General features: G+C 43.6%; 1 protein-coding gene across 1 annotated transcript; it reads left to right on the forward strand.

The window, feature by feature from the left end:
- The first annotated feature begins 133 nt into the window (after positions 1-133).
- On the forward strand, positions 134-16,359 carry LOC137412155 (uncharacterized). Its single transcript, XM_068097434.2, has 4 exons — positions 134-217; positions 3,748-3,942; positions 5,555-5,665; positions 10,479-16,359. The coding sequence occupies exons 2-4, from the start codon at positions 3,759-3,761 to the stop codon at positions 11,870-11,872; spliced, it is 1,689 nt and encodes a 562-aa protein (XP_067953535.2). The 5' UTR covers positions 134-217; positions 3,748-3,758; the 3' UTR covers positions 11,873-16,359.
- The last annotated feature ends 4,062 nt before the right edge of the window (positions 16,360-20,421 follow it).

The following is a 20,421-nucleotide window of genomic DNA, read 5'->3' on the forward strand; positions in this document are numbered from 1 at the left end:
TTTTCCACCTTTTTTTCAGCGATGGATGTATTTGTGTGTAATACATTTTAACAACATTATAGTCTGGAGGAAACACTCTGGTAATACATGCTGGTGGGGGTGAGATAACGATCGAGCGGGATTCGAGAGAAGTAACATAAAATATAAATAGAAGAAGAAGAGTCGTGCAGGGATCCGGCTCCGGACAGCGGAAGAAACATTTTATACAAAGCGAGTTGTGAGTAGAGGAAATGTTGTGGAGATTTCGGGGTTTAAACATCTTCGTGAGGGGAAACAAAGGTAGTTGGAGATTATAACACGTTTCTCACTCGATATCAGCGATGGCGAATGGCAAGGCTCCCGATGGAGGAGAGTTACCATTCGCGATCACCCGCGATGTCCATGTTTCAGACCACGACATGACCAGTGCAGTGGTGGCCTTAGTCATTCGGAGACTGTATATGAGACACTAGTGACCCAGTGGGGGCCTCAGTCATTCGGAGATCTCATATAACACACTCGTGACCCAGTGGGGGCCCTCGTCATTTGGAGACTGTATAAAACACACTAGTGACCCAGTGGGGGCCTCAGTCATTCGGAGATCTCATATAACACACTCGTGACCCAGTGGGGGCCTCAGTCATTCGGAGACCTCATATAACGCTCGTGACCCAGTGGGGGCCTCAGTCATTAGGAGACAGTATATGAGACACTAGTGACCCAGTGGGGGCCTCAGTCATTCGGAGATCTCATATAACACACTCGTGACCCAGTGGGGGCCTCAGTCATTCGGAGATCTCATATAACACACTCGTGACCCAGTGGGGGCCTCAGTCATTCGGAGACCTCATATAACACGCTCGTGACCCAGTGGGGGCCTCAGTCATTCGGAGACCTCATATAACACTCGTGACCCAGTGGGGGCCTCAGTCATTAGGAGACAGTATATGAGACACTAGTGACCCAGTGGGGGCCTCAGTCATTCGGAGACTTCATATAACACACTCGTGACCCAGTGGGGGCCACAGTCATTCGGAGACCTCATATAACAAACTTGTGGTCCATGAGGGCCTTGGTCATTCGGAGACCTCATATAACAAACTCGTGACCCAGTGGGGGCCTCAGTCATTCAGAGACTGTATATAACAAACTCGTGACCCAGTGGTGGCCTTAGTCATTCAGAGACCTCATATAACACACTCGTGACCCAGTGGGGGCCTCAGTCATTCAGAGACTGTATATAACAAACTCGTGACCCAGTGGGGGCCTCAGTCATTCAGAGACTGTACATAACAAACTCGTGACCCAGTGGGGGCCTTAGTCATTCAGAGACCTCATATAACACACTCGTGACCCAGTGGGGGCCTCAGTCATTCAGAGACTGGCATATATAACAAACTCGTGACCCAGTGGGGGCCTTAGTCATTCGGAGACCTCATATAACAAACTCGTGACCCAGTGGGGGCCTCAGTCATTCAGAGACTGTATATAACAAACTCATGACCCAGTGGGGGCCTTAGTCATTCAGAGACCTCATATAACACACTCTTGACCCAGTGGGGGCCTCAGTCATTCAGAGACTGTATATAACAAACTCGTGACCCAGTGGGGGCCTTAGTCATTCAGAGACCTCATATAACACACTCTTGACCCAGCGGGGTCCTCAGTCATTCAGAGACCTCATATAACACACTCTTGACCCAGTGGGGGCCTCAGTCATTCGGAGACTGTATATGACACACGAGTGACCCAGCGGGGGCCTCAGTCATTCGGAGACCTCATATAACACACTCGTGATGCAGTGGGGGCCTCAGTCATTCGGAGACCTCATATAACACACTCGTGACCCAGTGGGGGCCACAGTCATTCGGAGACCTCATATAACAAACTTGTGGTCCATGAGGGCCTTAGTCATTCAGAGACCTCATATACAAACTCGTGACCCAGTGGGGGCCTTAGTCATTCGGAGACCTCATATAACAAACTTGTGGTCCATGAGGGCCTTAGTCATTCAGAGACCTCATATACAAACTCGTGACCCAGTGGGGGCCTTAGTCATTCGGAGACCTCATATAACAAACTCGTGACCCAGTGGGGGCCTTAGTCATTCGGAGACCTCATATAACACACTCTTGACCCAGTGGGGGCCTTAGTCATTCAGAGACCTCATATAACACACTCGTGACCTAGTGGGGGCGTGTACGCAATTTTGTATTTGTCTGTAGCTGATGCATTCAGTCGGTTTTATTTTTATGATCTTTCGCCACCGAAGGTGGATGCAGGTTATGTGTTCACCCCTGTTTGTTTGTTTGTTTGTTTGTGAACAAAATATCTCAAAAAGTTGTGGACGGATTCAGACAAAATTTGGCAAAGATGTAGTGTCTGTGTTAAGGACGAAATTATTAGATTTTGGTGAAGATCCGGATTCGGATCCGGCTACTAGAATTTTATATGTGATTCTTCAGCATTGGGAGATTGGGCCAAAAACGATACATAGCAGGATATCTCAAAAAGTTGTGGGTGGAAGTGGACGAGACTTGGTGAACGAATAGGTTGGGTGTCTGACAAGGACGAGTTAGTTCAATTTTGGTGAAGATCTGAATATGGATCCGGATCAGAGACGTTTTAAAGTGATTCCTCACCATTGAGTGGAGCCTGGTGTTGGCTAAGCGGTTAGGGTGCAGGCTTGGGATCCTAAGATCCTGGGCTCGAATCCGGTCGATCGCTGAATTAACACCAGGGGGGTTGACTCAGCCTGTCATCCTTCCTGAGGTCGGCAAATTGAGTACCAGATAACTGGTAATTGCATGTGTGTCGCAAGAGGCGACTAACAGGGTTGGCGGCAGGAAGGGCATCCGGCTATAAAACATTGCTTCAAAAAGGGGATCATGGTGCCCAAAAAAGGCCAACCCCCACTCTGCGGGAAAAATGGCCTCTGAAGGTGGTTCTTTTTTTTCCTTTCTTCACCTTTGAGTGATCGGGCTCAAACCGATATATAGCACGATATCTCAAAAAGTTAGGCACGGATTTGGATGAAACTTGTTGTTCGAATCCCGTTGAATTAACGCCAGGTGGGGTTGACTCAGCCTGTCATCCTTCCGAGGTCGGCAAATTGAGTACCAGATAACTGGTTATAGAGAGGGAATGCATCAGCGGCGGATGTGCCCACAGAAAAATGAAGCAACCAGCAGCTGGGTGGCTGCACACAAACCACCCACCACCTTCCTCAGGGTATTTTTTTGGAGGGTATTCACTTTTTTTTGAAAGTGCGTGCGCTAAAATGTCGGTCTATGTTGCATCTCTCCACAGATATAAATCTCTCAGTGTAGGCCTACGTGCAGAAGCCTACTTACCGGATGACACAGAAGCACCGCACGATACAGCGGGGCCTACCACAGTCATGCGGGGCCTAAACGTTGTACTTTGACTCATTGACCAGTTATTACACAGGATGACACCAAGGCACCGCACGACAGTATGGGACCCAACAGAGGTGTTTGGGGCCTGAACCTTGTACTTTTGTTGGTCAACGTATAAGGAAATGTGCTGCATGGATTATATCTGGGCAAAAACACTCCTTGATACACATCCCCTGTGCTTGTATATTTGGATTTATTGTTTTTTTGGTGAACGTTTAAGGGACTGTAACCGATTTAGGCAGAGGACAAGGTGTCAAGTACAGAGGTACTTCACATGTATTTGTCAGATCAAGGTATTCAGAGTGGAGCAAACATCAGGAAGAGTGGTATGCTTGTCGCCTTTCTGAAGGTTCACCCACCATGTATGCTCAAGTTGGCTGCTGGATGGATCCCTGTCATGTGCAGCCGGGATCTGAACAGCCGCCTGTGCTCGGGTGTGGAATGAAGGTTGAGGAGCCGGAAGGATCTTCTGAGATTCTGCAGAGAAAAATGGAGGACGTGAACTCTTTTGGTCTGGAAGAGGAGCAAAGCGACCAGAGGAATGGTGAGTTGTGTGATCCAAATCACTTATGATGGGATCTGTGTTTGTTTAGTGCCAAGTTGTTGTTTTTTTTTGTTGTTTTTTTGGTGTACATGATCGAGGCTTGTGGAAGACTATAAAATGAAAAGAAGGGAATAAAATGAAAAGAGGAAACAACAACAGTGGAGAGGATGTGAGAGTGTGATGGAAGGGGAGGGGAGAAGGACACATGGAAGTGAACAAGCTGCACACAAGTTGAATTAAACACAGGGAGAATGTGGCGTCATTGGAATGGGGTAATTTGGGGTGGAAAGGATCATGTTTTGAATCTTTAATGATGGTGAACAGCTGTCTTGTAGACCTGAAGGTCAGAATGAAACTTAAGAGGATGTGGAAGTTGGTTCCACAGGTGTGAACAAAGTAGGGTCAAATGAGTTTCGGTGAGCAGTGATTCTGGATTTGGGGTGCTTCGCAAGATTGGGACTGAAAGTGGACCATGTGTGCGCAGCAGAAACCTGGGAAGGTGGGGGTACAAAGCAGGGAAAGAACAAAAGGGTGCAAGACCAGAAAGGAAGTGGTAGAAGACAGAGTCTGCCAACTTGTCTGCGATTGAGAAATTATAGGCCCATATACTCAGCTACATCACAGGAGATTCCAATAATGTTGTCCTTTGTTCCCACGGCATCTAGTACAGGAAGATGAGAGCCAGGGGAGCGGGGAGAGCAGTACTCCATCAAGCTGCCGATGAAGGCCTTGTAGGTGGATAGGAGTTCAGGTGTGCGAAGGAAAGACTTTGTCAGGATTGAAAGACATATTCGATGTGTTTGACCATCTCGTGATTTTGTCAAGGTCTGAAGAGAGGGAAAGGGCTGCTGCCTGTCTGTCAGAAGGATGAGAGATGTCACATCACGGCAGATGATGGAGACGTCAGCAAATTGATAAAGGGGTTTTCCCAGAGAGTCAGTCAGATCATTTATGAATATCAAGAATAGGAATGGACCCAGAACACTGTTGGGGCACTGCAGCCTTGACAGGGAGAGGAGATGAAAGGATTCCGTTGAGAGCCACACGTTGGCTACGAGAGTACAGGAAGTCAGTTAGCCATGTATGGAGTTGGCCTTGGATGCCAAAAACAGAGACTTTTTTGCCCTTTCATTCCATTCTCTACATTTGTCAATCTGTCAACCTGCCACATTCTGTCATTGAGTTTTCCATGAAGGTTGAGTTTTGGGACAAAAAAAACAACTGGTCACATGTTGTATCGGAATTGCATGTAAATGGACATGACATGCAGGTTGGAGAGAAAACTTTCTGTATTTTGCTTTCCGTGCATTTTTCTTGCCATCTCGATTTTATTGGTTGTGATTTTGGGTGCTGGTGAAATTCCTACTGAAGTTGTGGTCGGGTCGGAAGCATCTTGTAACATCGAGGCAGTTTGTGCAGAACAGAACGCTTTGATGTCGTAATGCTTTGAGACCACGATATTCTCATGCGGAAATGTTTTATTTTCTCTCTTGAAGAAAGACCTCAAATCAATGATTTTAATGCAATATTTATTTATTTATTTTAAGAGTGTGGAACCAGCTCTGCATGTAACACAAGATTGTCTGCATTTAATAAAAGTTACTTTTTTCAGATTTATTTGTGAAAGTGGAAGTGAAAACTGAGCACGACATTGATGTTCACCTGGATCGACCAGAACCAGATGATGCTGAAGCTCCTTTCCTCAAGAACCATCCCCATGAAGGTTTCTGTGAATGTCTATACATTTTGATTCGAACAGTTTGATGATGAACTCTGGTGTTAAGAAAATAAACCCGACATGATGATTTTATTGCTTGAAGAAATAACGATGGTAAATCAATTTCTCAAACATCCATTACCCCCTTCATCAGAACATTTAAGCAACAATAATATGCCTTGTTGTTTCCTATTATCCTAAATTTGTACGATTATCAATTATGATTGATAAATTGCTAAGTGGGTTTTGCTAATTGCTAATTTGCTAATTGATAATAATTGCTAATTGATAATTGCCAACCCACCCAGATAATAATATAATTGCTAATTATGATAATAATTGCTAATTGGTAATTTAAGCCTGGTGTTGGGCTAGCGGCTAGGGTGCCAGCTTAGGATCCTGGGTTCGAATCCCGGTCGATCGCTGAATTTAACACCAGGGGGGTTGACTCAGCCTGTTCATCCTTCTGAGGTCGGCAAATTGAGTACCAGTTTGCTGGTAATTCCCTGTTTGTCGTAAAAAGGCGACAAAAAGGGTTGGCGGCAGGAAGGGCATCTAGTGTAGCAGCATAGCAAACCTGTTGTGCATTTTGTGATACAAGCACCAAATTTGGCACAAATGTACATTAATATGTTGCGAACATTTTCATATATTGGGCCACTTGAAATTCCGTAATTTTTTTTTTCAAATTTTTTCAAATTTCGTAATTTCAAATTTTTCGGGTGACACCGTCACAATTTCGGTCTTCGAGGCCGGCCGATATAGTGGGGCGGCTTAGCCCAAATATTCAAAAGAATTGTGCATTTTGTGATACAAGCACCAAATTTGGCACAAATGTACATTAATATGTTGCGAACATTGTGTGGTCAGCAATGAAGACGAGAGTCTGAATTACATGTATGCAAAAGACCTTGTGAACCAGTGAAGCAAATACACGGGTAAGCATGAATTAAATCTAGGGCATGATATAATTTCCATGATGTTTACCTCTACACTCAATGGTGGAAGGAGGTAATGTTTTGATCCCAGCTTGTCTGTATGTCTGTTTGTCTGTTAGTCCACAAAATTCCAGACAAAGCTTGTAGTAGTGGTAGTTGTAGTGGTAGTGGTGATAACAGAAATTGTTATATAGAACTGAACTTATATTATTATTATATGCAGAAAATAACTTCATTTCTATATGCCCTGCAGTGGACAGGTTAATTGGTTTATGCACTGAAGGGGTCACCCTGGTGTGCACTGCTGTGTTCTGCCTCACTGAGTTGTTCAGGTATGATGTACTCGGCACAAGCTTCCGGTCGGCCCGGAGGTGGGGGTGCGGGGCCTGTCACGGAACGTCAAAACAAACGGCCTGCCGGGGCCGCCCAAAAGTCGGGCGTGAGGGGCGCGTCCACTAATGGAACGCCTCTCGCTTCCCAGATCGAGGGCCACGTGGTCAGGAGAACCTCGTCCCTTCCGGTCACACTTTGCCTATCGGCCGGCCTCGAAGACCGAAATTGTGACGGTGTCACCCGAAAAATTTGAAATTACGAAATTTGAAAAAATTTGAAAAAAAAAATTACGGAATTTCAAGTGGCCCAATATCTGAAAATGTTCGCAACATATTAATGTACATTTGTGCCAAATTTGGTGCTTGTATCACAAAATGCACAATTCTTTTGAATATTTGGGCTAAGCCACCCCACTAATCCGGCCGTAAAACATTGCCTCAAAAGGGGACCAAAAAAAAAAAAAACAACAACCACGGTCCCCGAAAAAGGCCAACCCCCGCTTGCGGGGAAAATGGCCTCTAAAGGTTTTTAAATTTTTTTTTAAATCAATTATGATTGAGCTTTAATTGCACACTTTTTACTGATTTAATTGACATGTTTATACGTGATCTTGGCTCGTGCAAAAGCGGTGGAAAAGAGAAAAAGGCAACAAATCGACAGAAGAGCAGTTTGGGGTGTGGCTGGTATACAGCCTGTAGCTGCTTGGCTGCATCATTTCCTGGGAGCGTGCCTGTGCCACTGTTGCAATGCCCCCTATTACCAGTGAGCTGGTACTGATTTTGCCGACCTCGAAAGTATGACCAGCTGAGCCAACCCACCCGGAGTTATTTCAATGGCATGACGGGGGCTCAAACTCAGGATCAAAAATCTCAAGACAGCCACCTTAACCGTTTTATTTGAACACTGCTGGTGCTCCTGCCTCACACCTAGCTCCGCTTCACGCTGTAGAATCCAAAGCTTTCGGAATCATTGGAATCTCCCACGATGAAGCTGATTCTGAGGGCCTTTCACTCTATCAATGCAGGCAGGTTGGCGGTCTTTCTATCATCTACCGAGTCTTCTCACCTTTCATTCCTCTTTTTCCCACCTCTGGAACAAACTCCCACACTCTTCTTTCCAAACTCTTCTTTCCTGAAAGTCCTTGTAGTATCCATCTTGTTTATCCCGTGTACTCCGCCCCAGCCCCCTCCCTTCCACAGATTGATCTTCTGATGTTCCTGTTCCCTACTGTTGTTCTTCTCTCTCTCTTCCCCTCTTATCTCCCACTACCTTTATTATATGTGTTCGCTCTTTAATGAACCCCAACTTAGTATACAAATAAATAAAATAAAAACACACCATCCCTACCGTGAAGCATTGTGGTGGCAGCATCATGCTATGAGGATACTTTTCAGCGGCAGAGACTGTGAGACTTGTAAGGATAGAGGGAACAATGAATGGAGCCAAATACAGGCAAATCCTTGAGGAGAACCTGCTTCAGGACCTTAGAGTCCAAAAGACCTTAGACGATGGCGAAGATGTATGTTCCAACAAGACAATGTCCCCAAGCATACAGCCAAAGCAACACTGGAATGACTTCAGAACAAGAATATGAAAGTCATTGAGTGGCCCAGCCAAAGGCCAGACTTGAATCCCGTCGAGAATCTGCGGAAAGATTTTAAGATGGCTGTTCACTGACGCTCCCCATCAAACTTGACAGAGCTTGAGCAAATCTGCTCATCCTCCTCCCCCCCCCCCCCCCCCCCCCATTCCCAACAAGACCCATGGGATCCCTAAGACCCTCAAGATCCTTGTGGAGATGTGAGAAACTTCCAGAAGGACAACCATCACTGCAACACCACTGATCTGGGCTTTATGGCAGAGTGGCCAGATGGAAGCCAAACAGTTCAATCTTGGTTTCATCAGACCACAGAATCTTGTTTCTCACAGTCTGAGAGTCCTTTCGGTGCTTTTTTGCAAACTCCAAGCGGACTTTCATGTGTCTTTCACTGAGGAGAGGCTTCCGTCCCCCTCTCTCCCCATCTTGTCTACCGCTCCCCATGTTATATGTTTTATGTGTTGGTTTGTCTTTCTGTGTGATTAATGTTAGCTCTTACACGAGCCTCGATCTTGTATACAAAAAAAAAGAAAAAAAAGCCTTCATTGCATTCTGGATAGGCATGTTCAATCCAACCAAATTTTGTGCCCTGTTTTCCATGAAAGGTTGACGAGATCCATTCCCAAGTCAATGAGAAACATTCGTCTTCGGTGATTTCCAGTGAGGGAACATGTGCAAGAATGTGACGAACATGTTTATGCCACACAAGTTTAACATGTTTATGAAATAGGCCAGCGGCCAGCGTTTGGTTTTCCGCTGGACACTGTATGAGTGGCACAGCTGATCAACAGTATCCACTGCTCCCTTGTTGCGATTATAGTAAAGTATAATCTCTGGTTTACCAGTTTCAGAATCCACCTTGCCATCATGATGCATCGTAGAAAACCGCTCCGCGGTTTGTGGAATGGTTTGTGGAACAAGGCTTATGGAATTGAACTGAGAATTCCAGAAAGATCACAAGGATATGGGGATTGGCCAATGCCGAAAGCAACAAGGAAGAGGTGCTACAGATGCACATCTGGAAGAAAGTCTTCCGGAATCTACCAAATATGTAAGACTGTGCACAGCACTCAAGAGTGAGGTTTCCGAATGCCACCAGCCTTGTTCCAAAGTACAGATTCTTGACTACCTGAAAAGTAAACTGAAAAAATTGGTTTGTTAAATAAATTTTGATATGTATACTGATTTTTTTTTTAATTGAGATTTATAAATAAATTTATTAAAATATTGTTTGTTTCATTTTCTTATGATATTGGTTACATTTGGAAGCACGAGACACATGGGTCCCAGAGGACCCATTTCATGCCTGAACTTTGGTAAAATATTTTGTGCATATAAGGGCTAACTAAGTACTGTGTAGAAGAACCACCTTCAGAGGCCATTTTTCCCCGCAAAGCGGGGGTTGGCCTTTTTCGGGCACCGTGGTCCTCTTTTTGGAAGCGATATTTTATGGCCGGATGCCCTTCCTGCCGCCAACCCTGTTAGTCACCTCTTGCGACACACAGGGAATTACCAGTGAACTGGTACTCAATTTGCCGACCTTGGAAGGATGACAGGCTGAGTCAACCCCCCTGGCGTTAATGCAGCGATCGAGGGATTCAAACCCAGGATCCTAGAATCCCAAGCTGGCACCCTAACCGCTAAGCGAACACCAGGCTTCAACTAAGTACTGTATATAAAACCGAAAAGCACGTCAGGACGGTGAATCCTACCGACACGAGGGAACCCTTATGTGTTGCATGTATCTCCCCAGGGTATTCCAAAACCACAACCATGCAAAATATGCAAAACCCCCAAACTTTTGAAAAGTACTGCACTGTATATTTACATCAATGATGTTTTTTTACTTTTCTGCAGTGAAACAAACACATACATACATATTAGACTTTGGTATGTTTGTCAGAGTGATATTACAAGTATTGATACAGGTCCTGTGATGTTGTATTTACAGGTGAATCCACTGAATCTACAAGGGAGACGGCACCTACTTCTATGAACGGAGCAGACACATATCAGCAGGACTCGCCTAATGAAACCAACAAGAGGACTTTTGACAAACAAGACGATCCGAACAATGAAATGTTTGCACAGAATACTTTTAACAATACTCGTCAAGGAAAGAAAGGTGAACGTCAATACAAATGCAAAACTTGTGGAAAATCGTTTGTTTGGCCATTCCAATTAAAAACACACATGCGAATTCACAGCGGAGAACGACCATACAAATGCACAAGTTGTGGAAAATCTTTTAATCGATCGTCCACCCTTAAAACGCACATGACAATTCACAATGGAGAACGCCCATATGAATGCACAAATTGTGGAAAATACTTCAGTCATTCATCCACCTTGAAAATACACATGATAATTCACAATGGAGAACGGCCATTCGAATGCACAAGTTGTGGAAAAGCTTTTAATCAGTCATCTCACCTAAAATCACACATGAGAATTCACAATGGTGAACGCCCATACGAGTGCACAATTTGTGGAAAATCTTTCAATCGGTCATCCCACCTAAAAACACACCTGATAACTCACAATGGAGAACGTCCGTATGAATGCACATATTGCGGAAAATCTTTTAATCGATCTTCTACCCTAAAATCTCACATGGCAATTCACAATGGAGAACGCCCATACGCATGTTCGACTTGTGGGAAATCTTTTAATCGATCATCCAACCTTAAAACACACATGACAATTCACAATGGAGAGCGCCCACACAAATGCACAAATTGTGGAAAATCCTTCAATCATACATCCAGTTTGAAAATACACATGATAATTCACAATGGAGAACGCCCACATGAGTGCAAAAGTTGTGGAAAATCGTTTAATCGGCCTTCTCACCTAAAATCACACATGATAATACACAATGGTGAACGCCCAAACAAATGCTCAATTTGTGGAAAATCTTTTAATTGGTCATCCACCCTTAAATCACACATGATAATACACAATGGAGAACGCCCACACAAATGCACAATTTGTGGAAAATCTTTCAATCGATCATCCACCCTTAAATCACATATGACAATTCACAATGGCGAACGCCCATACAAATGCACAACTTGTGGAAAATCTTTTAATTGGTTATCCACCCTAAAAACACACATGAGAATTCACAACGGAGAACGTCCATACGAATGCACATTTTGTGGAAAATCTTTTAATCAGTCATCCACCCTTAAAACGCATATGACGATTCACAATGATGAACGTCCATACAAATGCACAATTTGTGGAAAATCTTTTAATCAGTCATCTCACCTTAAAACGCACATGAGAATTCACAATGGAGAAAGTCATCCCTCTCTCCAAGAAACAAAACCAAAGCTATAAACCAACTTGCAGTACCAGTATTCCAGTATAGCTGTGCAATTATAAACTGGCCACAATTGGAAATCAACAACTTAAACACCAAACCAAGGAAACGTCTAACTATTCACAAGATATTCGACAAAAACAAATGCATTCCGAAGTTTTATTTGCCGAGAAAAGAAGAAGGAGGAGGTGGACTGATTGAGCTTAACCAAGTGCACAGAACAGCGTGTGTAGGACTAGCGGAGTATGTGAAAAGTTCAGCAGACTATCAAATGAGATTTGTATATGAGCAAGAAAACATAAAATCAGAAAAGGTATTCTTAATCCATTTAGCTACAAACTTCCAAAAACAGGTGCAAGTGCAGGATACCACACAGGAAAATGAAACAGAAACAAATACAGCCCCAATGATTGTGAAGAATAACTAGAACGACACTCTTCGACATCACGACGTCGACTAATATGCCTCCGCCCACATTATTACATTATAATACCTGTACCAAGTTTGCTTTAAATCCACATCGCAATTCTCAAGTTATCACATTTTTACCTGACATGACCTCTGACCTTTTGGCCCCAAATTATGATCATTTCATCTTTACATCATTATACATACCTGCACCAAGTTTGAATTGGATCGCTTCAGTCGTTCTCAAGTTTTAGACCTATTAGGACTTTGACCTTTGAACTTTGCCCCCAAAATCTAATCAGTTAATCTTTACATCATTTTCATACCTGTACCAAGTTTGAATTAGATCACTTCAGCTGTCAAGTTATAGACCTATAACAGACTTTGACCTTTGACCCATTGGCCCCAAATTCTAATCAGTTAATCATTACATCATTATGCATACCTATACCAAGTTTGAATTTGATCACTTCAGCCGTTCTCAAGTTATAGACCTATTACGGACTTTGACCTCTTGACCCCAAAATCTAATCAGTTCATCTTCGTTCTACATAAGTGTACCAAATTTGGTTAGAATCCCATCACTGGTTCACAAATTATCGTGGGAACAGGATTTTTACCGAACATGACCTCTGACCTTTGGCCTTTGACCTCATGACCCCAAAATCTGACCTCATTATACATACCTGCACCAAGTTTGACCAAGATCCCTTGAGCCGTTCTGAAATTATCATGGTATCGAAAACCTATCACGGACAGACGGACAACCCGAAAACATAATGCCTCCGGTGACTTTGTCTGCGGAAGCATAAAAAGAAACGCTACAAAAAGAACAAGAAAGAGCCATCAGAGATTGCAGACCTTCGCCAGGATGTGTTTTTCGTGGTTTTAAAGGATTTTGTGTTAAAACAAATATGGCAGCCGAACTACGTGACCGATGACGTCATCTTTTTTTTTTCTCCACCAAATTATCCATAGATGACGCTCAAGAAATTTCACCTTGATTGGATGAAGTTTTGTACTTGTCGAATTATGACGTCATAATGGAGGCACCTATAGCATCATCATTAACATCATCATTAACATATGATGTCATAATGGAATATGTTATTCCCCATGGAGAGTTCTTTACAATGAGCCATGTCTCAATTTTTTCTATGCAGTGCTTTCGGAGATATAGAGGTGCAAAGTTTTTAGGTTTTTCAAGATGGTGCCCATACCACATGACCTATGACGTTATAATTATCATTCAAAAATTCTACAGGTGCAGGTGCGCCTATGGTGAAAATTTCCTGTCAATCGGACCAACAGTTGCAGAGAAAATCATATTTATTCTGTGCGGACAAACAAACACAGACAGACAAATGTACTCAAATGCAATACCCTCTCCTCTGGCGAGGGTAAATATCAGCATCTGACAAATGGGAGAATGACAAAAGAGCAAGAATATTCTAAAAAGATTTGGACAGATTAGGGACAGACAAAGAATGATCACTGGAATGGCTAAGAAGAGGGCAAAGTAATTGGGATGGAGAACGAGTCATCTTAAATGCCCAAGGCCCAGGACACTACACTAATGCCTTTAAGAAAAAGGCACGATTGAGCCAATCAGACAAATGCAGGTTTTGTGGAGTAGAAACAGAAAGTACCAGGTACCTCCTTTCGGGATGTAAAAAACTCATGTCAGAACAGTTGTACACAGAAAGACATGACAGCGTCTGTCGAGTAATCCACTGGCACATCTGTAAACATTTCAACATTCCGGTTCCAGAACAATCATGGAAACACAACCCAAATCCGATCCTTGAAAATGAACACGCAGTGCTCACACATGACATGATGATCCCATCAAGAGTTGACATTGCAGGTGGACCTTTACGACTGGATGGAGTGCTCAAACACAAAAAGGAAAAGTCAGCATTGTTGATCGAGGTTTCAGTTCCCAATGACTTTGGACTAAATGTTGCAGAAATCAGGAAAATGACCAAATTAGATAAATGCCAAGATCTGAAAAACGAGGGCAAGAGAACTTGGAAATCATACTAAAATACGCAATTTGGTGTCTGTCTGATATTTGACTGTGATACATTCAATTGTTTCTTATCCAATCTCAACCAAATTTAAAAGGAGTACTGAGGGTCACATGATGGAGGTTGTCGGATTTATTTAACTCCCCTCCTCCCCATTCCAAGGGGGGTTTCCCCGCCAATGGATTGCACATTGAGGTTTATATCTGTGTTAAGATAGCTTTATCGTGGCGTTTTTTCCAAGGCCGCTTGTAATAACAAAAGTAATAACAATGCTAATGATAATAGCATAATATTAATGTTATTACAAAACAATATTAATACGAATATTATCCCCTTCCCATTTAACCTCAAAATACATTTGAAAATTCACAATGGAAAATGCCCATAGAAATGTAAATTGTGTGAAAGGCTTTTTATTCGGTCATCTAACTTGAAAACGTATAATAATTTATTCACAATGAGAAGAAAGAACATTGCATACAAGGAAATTCCCATATAAATACAAAATTTGTGGAAAATCGTTCACTCAATCATCCTGCCTCAAAGCACACGTGAAGTAATAATGGTGACCACTCATACAATTGGATAATTTGTGGAAAACCCTTCATACAATCAGCACACCTTTATACACACTCAATACAAATGTGCAGTTTGTGAAAATATTTTCGTCCTTCAGGCAATCGTAAAACGCATACGAGAAACCAAACTGGCTTTTGAGCACCCTGAACAAAGAAGCCATCATTAAGGGTGTTCAGCATTGTGGGGGCTGAATTATGCATTTTATGTGCAGCCACCCTTACGAGCTGAAGTGCCCATCTTTGACCGGTCATAAAAACACCTTTTTCTATACAGTCAAGGGTCAGCCATCCAAATTCAAAAGCTGGGCAAGTCGGAAACTGATTCGGGATGTCACTGTAAATCCAGCAAGTGTTCATCAATCAACAATATCCCGTTACCTTCACAAAGCTGGCTTTCTATGGACAGGTGGCAAGAAAGAAGGAATTACTAAAAAAAAAGACGCATCTAAAAGCTCATATGGGATTTGTGAAAAAGCATCTTGATGATACTTCAGGCATGTGGAGAAATGTTTTGTCGTCAGACGAGACAAAAAATTGAACTTTTTGGTCTAAATTAAAAGCGCAATGTCTGGCGCAAGTCTAACACCGCACATTACCCAGTCAAATACCATCACGGTGGTGGCAGCATCATGTTATGGGGCTGTTTTTCATCAGCAAGAACTGGCAAACTTGTCAGGATAGAAGGGACAATGGATGGTGCGAAGTACAGAAGAATCCTTGATGAAAACCAGTCAGTCATGAATATCAAACTGGGTAGGAGATTAATATTTCAGCAGAAGTCTACAATATCACCAACAAGAGCAGGCAAGAGACACCCAAGCTCATCAGGCTTCACAGGAAAATCGGTGGCTTACAGGAGAATCCTTGATGAAAACCTGCTTGAGTCAGCCATTCGGAAGCAGGGAAAGACTTTTTTTTATTGGGGCTGCACCTTGGGTGAGACGGCCTGAAGGAAGATGCCACCCAGAAGGACGAAGAGGTGCCGAGATAAAGGACACACCAGAACTCCCGGTGTGCAGGAGTGTGAAGAGGCGCCAAAGAGAGAGAGGGCTCGTTTAGGGTGCATGTCCCAAGAAGGCTTGTTTAGGGTGCATGTCCCAAGATTCTCATTGTCACTGGTGCTCGTTGTGGCTGGCTTATCTCATCTTTGGCTTAATTAATCGCTGGCTTACTTCATCCTTGGCTTACTTCCTCGCTGGCTTCTGTAACAGGCTACATCATCGCCTTCCACCCTGCAGATTGTGCCAAAGAAAGGTCCTCGCCTGTAATTTTTATGTTTGTACAAGTATGATCTGTGGTGTCTCGTGTGGGTTAGGTTTTATTTATTTCTTATCTCCCTGTACATACGTTTTCGTGTCCCCCTTCTGCCTCTTTGTGTCTGTTGATTTGCATGATTTGTTCAGAACTGCTCATCCCATACAACACCTTTTTCCCCATATTCTTTACCTTTTACCTTTTACAAAAGGTAATAAACGTGTTTAATCCATTTGCCTTTTGTGTGTGTGTCATCAATTTCGGTTTATTTATGAAGAACTAGCATGGTACCATTCTCCGACTATTTTGTAGCTGTCTTATCTCAAATGAACATTTTTTGGAATGTGCAACAACAACAGGCATTTTAAGACCATTTTCCCTGCTAGAGCGGGGGTTAGCCTTGCGGTCCCCATGACAATCTTCTCCATTAGGCCCTATTTTCTGCATCTCCCCTTGTTAACCCCCTTGCCCGCATTTCTTCCACCACCTTTAGCCAAGTCTTTCTCGGTCTTCCCCGTCCTCTACTTCCTTCTACATTCATTTGCATCATTCTTCTTAACCACTCACTTTCATCCTTCCTCAACACATGACCAAACCATCTCAACCTGTTTCTCTTCACAGCATCCATCACAGGCTCTATTTTTTGGAGTGTATTGGTAGAAATTGAAATTCAACGTAAAGTGATGATTTGGACCATGACACGCGGTACATGTTTACCTTATGGGCAATAGCGGTCCGCTCAAAAGAAGAACGACCTTTAGTGATTAAAATATATTTGTCTTGCAAAGCACGATATTTGTGAAATCCAAATCAACAATAGTTGCCATGGAAACAGCAATTTGGTAATTTAAAAAATTTGACCTATTAAGTGGTTTACAGTACATGGTTGAATGTTGTGCGTAGCAAATTTGTTTGATCCATTTTCTAATTATAGCTAAATATGTGTTTTACATGTATTGGATGGCATTGACCTTTCACTAATTTTGAGCAGATTTTATGCACATTTACTGCACATATGTACAAATAAGATGTGTAAGTTTCAATTTGATATCTTAAAAAATTCCTAGGGTTTGGCAACAATAAAATCACAAAAAAATCCCATTATATTCTGCTTCGGTGCTTCACCGAAGTGTTTCACAAAAAAATCCTACATATTATTATATTATTCAAAAAAATCCTACATATTATTATATTATTCAAAAAAATCCTACATATTATATTATTCAAAAAAATCCTACATATTATTATATTATTCAAAAAAATCTATCTATTTCTATCTCTCTATTATATTCTGCTGAGGTGAGTCTCTCTGTCTGTCTGCCCGTTCATGGGTGTGGCCTCCCCCGTTGAGGGAGCGGTTGCACCCATTCTGGGAGGGGCTTCGAAAACAAATCTCCACCATTTTGTTTGTCTCGCATACGTCTGAGGCTCTATATGCCTCGTGTGCATTTTCAGACTGAATCAACACGTCTTGTACCATAACAAGTTACCTTGTCAATAAACAGGTACATTTTGATTACACCTCATGCAAAGGAAAGAATGTGATGCCTGTTTCGTTCCGTGCGATTGCGGCAGCGGTCTATTTTACACCGCCCAAAGAAGATGCGTTTCATAATTTTATGAAGGAGACATGCACGCGCACACACACACACACACACACACACACACACAGCCTTTTGTTGCTCTAATAGCCGCAAGCCGGTGTTGTGAATGAACGCGTACGTATTATGTTGAAAAACCAGATTTTGCTGGATCCTTTGAGAATTCCAAGCTTTGATGCACCAAATCACTCAATGGAGGCCGCCATCTTGCGGATGCGGAGGTATACATAAAAAATTGAGAAAAAGTTCAATAGGAGTTTGTTTCACCCGTCTTTTTTTGATTCACAATCTTATGCACCTCTCATTTGTAATTAAAATACTTTAAGACCAACCTCGTTCCCCAGGCCCGCATGGGCCCTGGTTATCTTCAACGAAAATCGTCACCAAACACCGGAACTAATGAGATTCGAGCATTTGAAAAAATATTTCAAAAACCAAATCGCTCCATGGAGGCCGCCATCTTGCGGATGCGGAAGTATGCATAAAAAATTGAGGAAAAGTTCAATAGGAGTTTGTTTCACCCGTCTTTGTTTGATTCACAATCTTATGCACCTCTAATTTGTAATTAAAATACTTTAAGACCAACCTCGTTCCCCGGGCCCTGGTTATCTTCAACGAAAATCGTCACCAAACACCGGAACCAATGAGATTCGAGCATTTGAACAAATATTTCAAAAAAGCTTATTACCGCGTCTTGGAGGCTGAAAACGGCATCAAATATTCTAAAATTGACGAAGAATTATTTTTTAGAAATCTCGCGGCCATAGGGGATAGTTTTTCACGGCTATAGACATGGCCATTGAGCCTGGGAAGAACATGGCTGACCTAAAAAAAATTATTTCATAATATTTTTTTACCATATTTTTACCTCAGCGCATTTCAGCGAGGAATATTATGCACGGAATCTGAGGCGGTGGCAGAGCAGCGCGCTGATTCGCTCAGAGCGATCACGTGATGTTCCTTGCCGCCATAAACTCAGTTACGCGTTCGCACGTATTTCAGAGCGATTTTAATTTGGCCTTGCAGCCTTTTCAAACAGAATGTAAGTCTATGTTCTCTCAAATGTGTTATTGTATTGTTGCGAATATGGAATTTGGCCTCCATATCCGCTTGTAAATATTCCCCTATTTTCTCCGATACTCCCCAACTCTCCCTTACCCCATTCCCTAGTCCCATTGTCTGTAAACAACACCCATTAGAGCCGATCTTCCCCTTCATCCCCCCATTAAATGTCGTGCCCAGGTCCCCCGCACCACACGTAGACAATTATAGGACATCTTGCTAGTTATTCTTAATCTATGTCAGTTAAGGACTTGTTTCCATTAATTATGACTCTTCGTTGCACCAGAATGTGATTATATGGCACCTGTTAGGAAGTTTAGGACCTCCCCATACCTCTCCGCATCTCTTCCCCATGAAGAAGCGCCAACTACAACAACAACAACAAAAGAGGGGGGCGGCGCGGTGACGGCATGGGGAGTGGGCGTCCTCCTTCCGGCTCGGTTAGCCACCATTGACCACGCGCTCCACGGGGTTACCACGAAGGGGCTCCCTGTCGGCCCCTCGTCAAGGGCGGAGCCGGTAACCCCCGCCCCCAATGAGAAGCCATGGGCCGATGCCATCTGGGGCGGCGCTAACGAGCCGAGGGCGTGTCACTCCCCGCCGGATATATACGCGGCCCCGCGCCGGACGAAAAGAGAGATGCGCCCCGAGCTTGGAAGGAAAAGACGCCACCCTCCCGAGCGCTGAGCGACCTCCCCAGCTTGAGACCAAAGTCGCGACCCACAAGCGCTGTGATACCTTCACGCATCTCTGGACACCACCGTACGTGATTCTGTCCCTGAGCCAGGTGCACCTGAGCCATCGCGACCTGCCTCCCCTTTTCATCAACCCCCCGTGTGAGTCAGCATTTTGTCCCGTGTGTCTGTCGTCTGTCCGGGGATAATATAAGAGTGTGTCTAAGTGCCTGTCTTCCTGTAATATACCTCTAGCCCCTGTAATCTAACCTTTTTCCGTACGAATATACTTGAGAATCGAAACCCTGGTGTCGTATTGTGTCATTATAACCCAGCCGGGTGTCTTCTCTTTCCTATTGAGCCAGCGTAGCGCGATTAGTCAACATTCGGGCACAATCGGGTAACTTGTACGGATACGGCGGCCATCCCGCTCGGCCCACCATACCATCAAAGTCGTATCTGTAACAATTGGTGTCGGGAGTGAGATTCGAGGCCCGACCAAATTTTGAAGAAAAAAAAAAAAAACGAATAGAGGAAAAAAAAAAAAAATTTGGTCAAAATTTGGAGCGGCCGAAATTTGTTTTGTTTTACGAAACTCGAATTTTGCAAGTCGCGCTATGGCGGATCAAGACGGCTGGGGTCCGGTAGGGGAGAGTGAGGTAGGGTCGATCCAGGACCAAAATGAGGGACAGGAGGAGAGCGAAGCAGTGAGGGCGGCAGGTTCGCAAAATAGCGCCGTCACGCACGAAGAAGCGGGCGCGCAAAATGGCGCCTCGCTGATCACCGCGCCAGCGACCGTGGCAGCGCCCCCGATGGATTGGGGCCTTTTTTTCATACAAATGAAGGCCCTTATGGCCCAGAATAGCGAGAAAATGAGGGAGGAAACGAGGGCTAATAATGAGCGATTGGGTGAGCGGTTGGAAAACCAAATGGGGGTAATGGGAAACCAAATGGGGGTA

Source organism: Myxine glutinosa, chromosome 5 (genome assembly GCF_964187855.1).
Source record: "Myxine glutinosa chromosome 5, kmMyxGlut1.1, whole genome shotgun sequence".
Lineage (NCBI taxonomy): Eukaryota > Metazoa > Chordata > Myxini > Myxiniformes > Myxinidae > Myxine > Myxine glutinosa.

Bases quoted from the DNA above. Each gene is read 5' to 3' on its own strand.
- LOC137412155 (XM_068097434.2), top strand. From the start codon at position 3,759: ATGTATGCTCAAGTTGGCTGCTGGATGGATCCCTGTCATGTGCAGCCG. The intron at 3,943-5,554 runs GTGAGTTGTGTG...TACTTTTTTCAG, and splicing joins GCAAAGCGACCAGAGGAATG to ATTTATTTGTGAAAGTGGAA. The intron at 5,666-10,478 runs GTTTCTGTGAAT...TTGTATTTACAG, and splicing joins CAAGAACCATCCCCATGAAG to GTGAATCCACTGAATCTACA.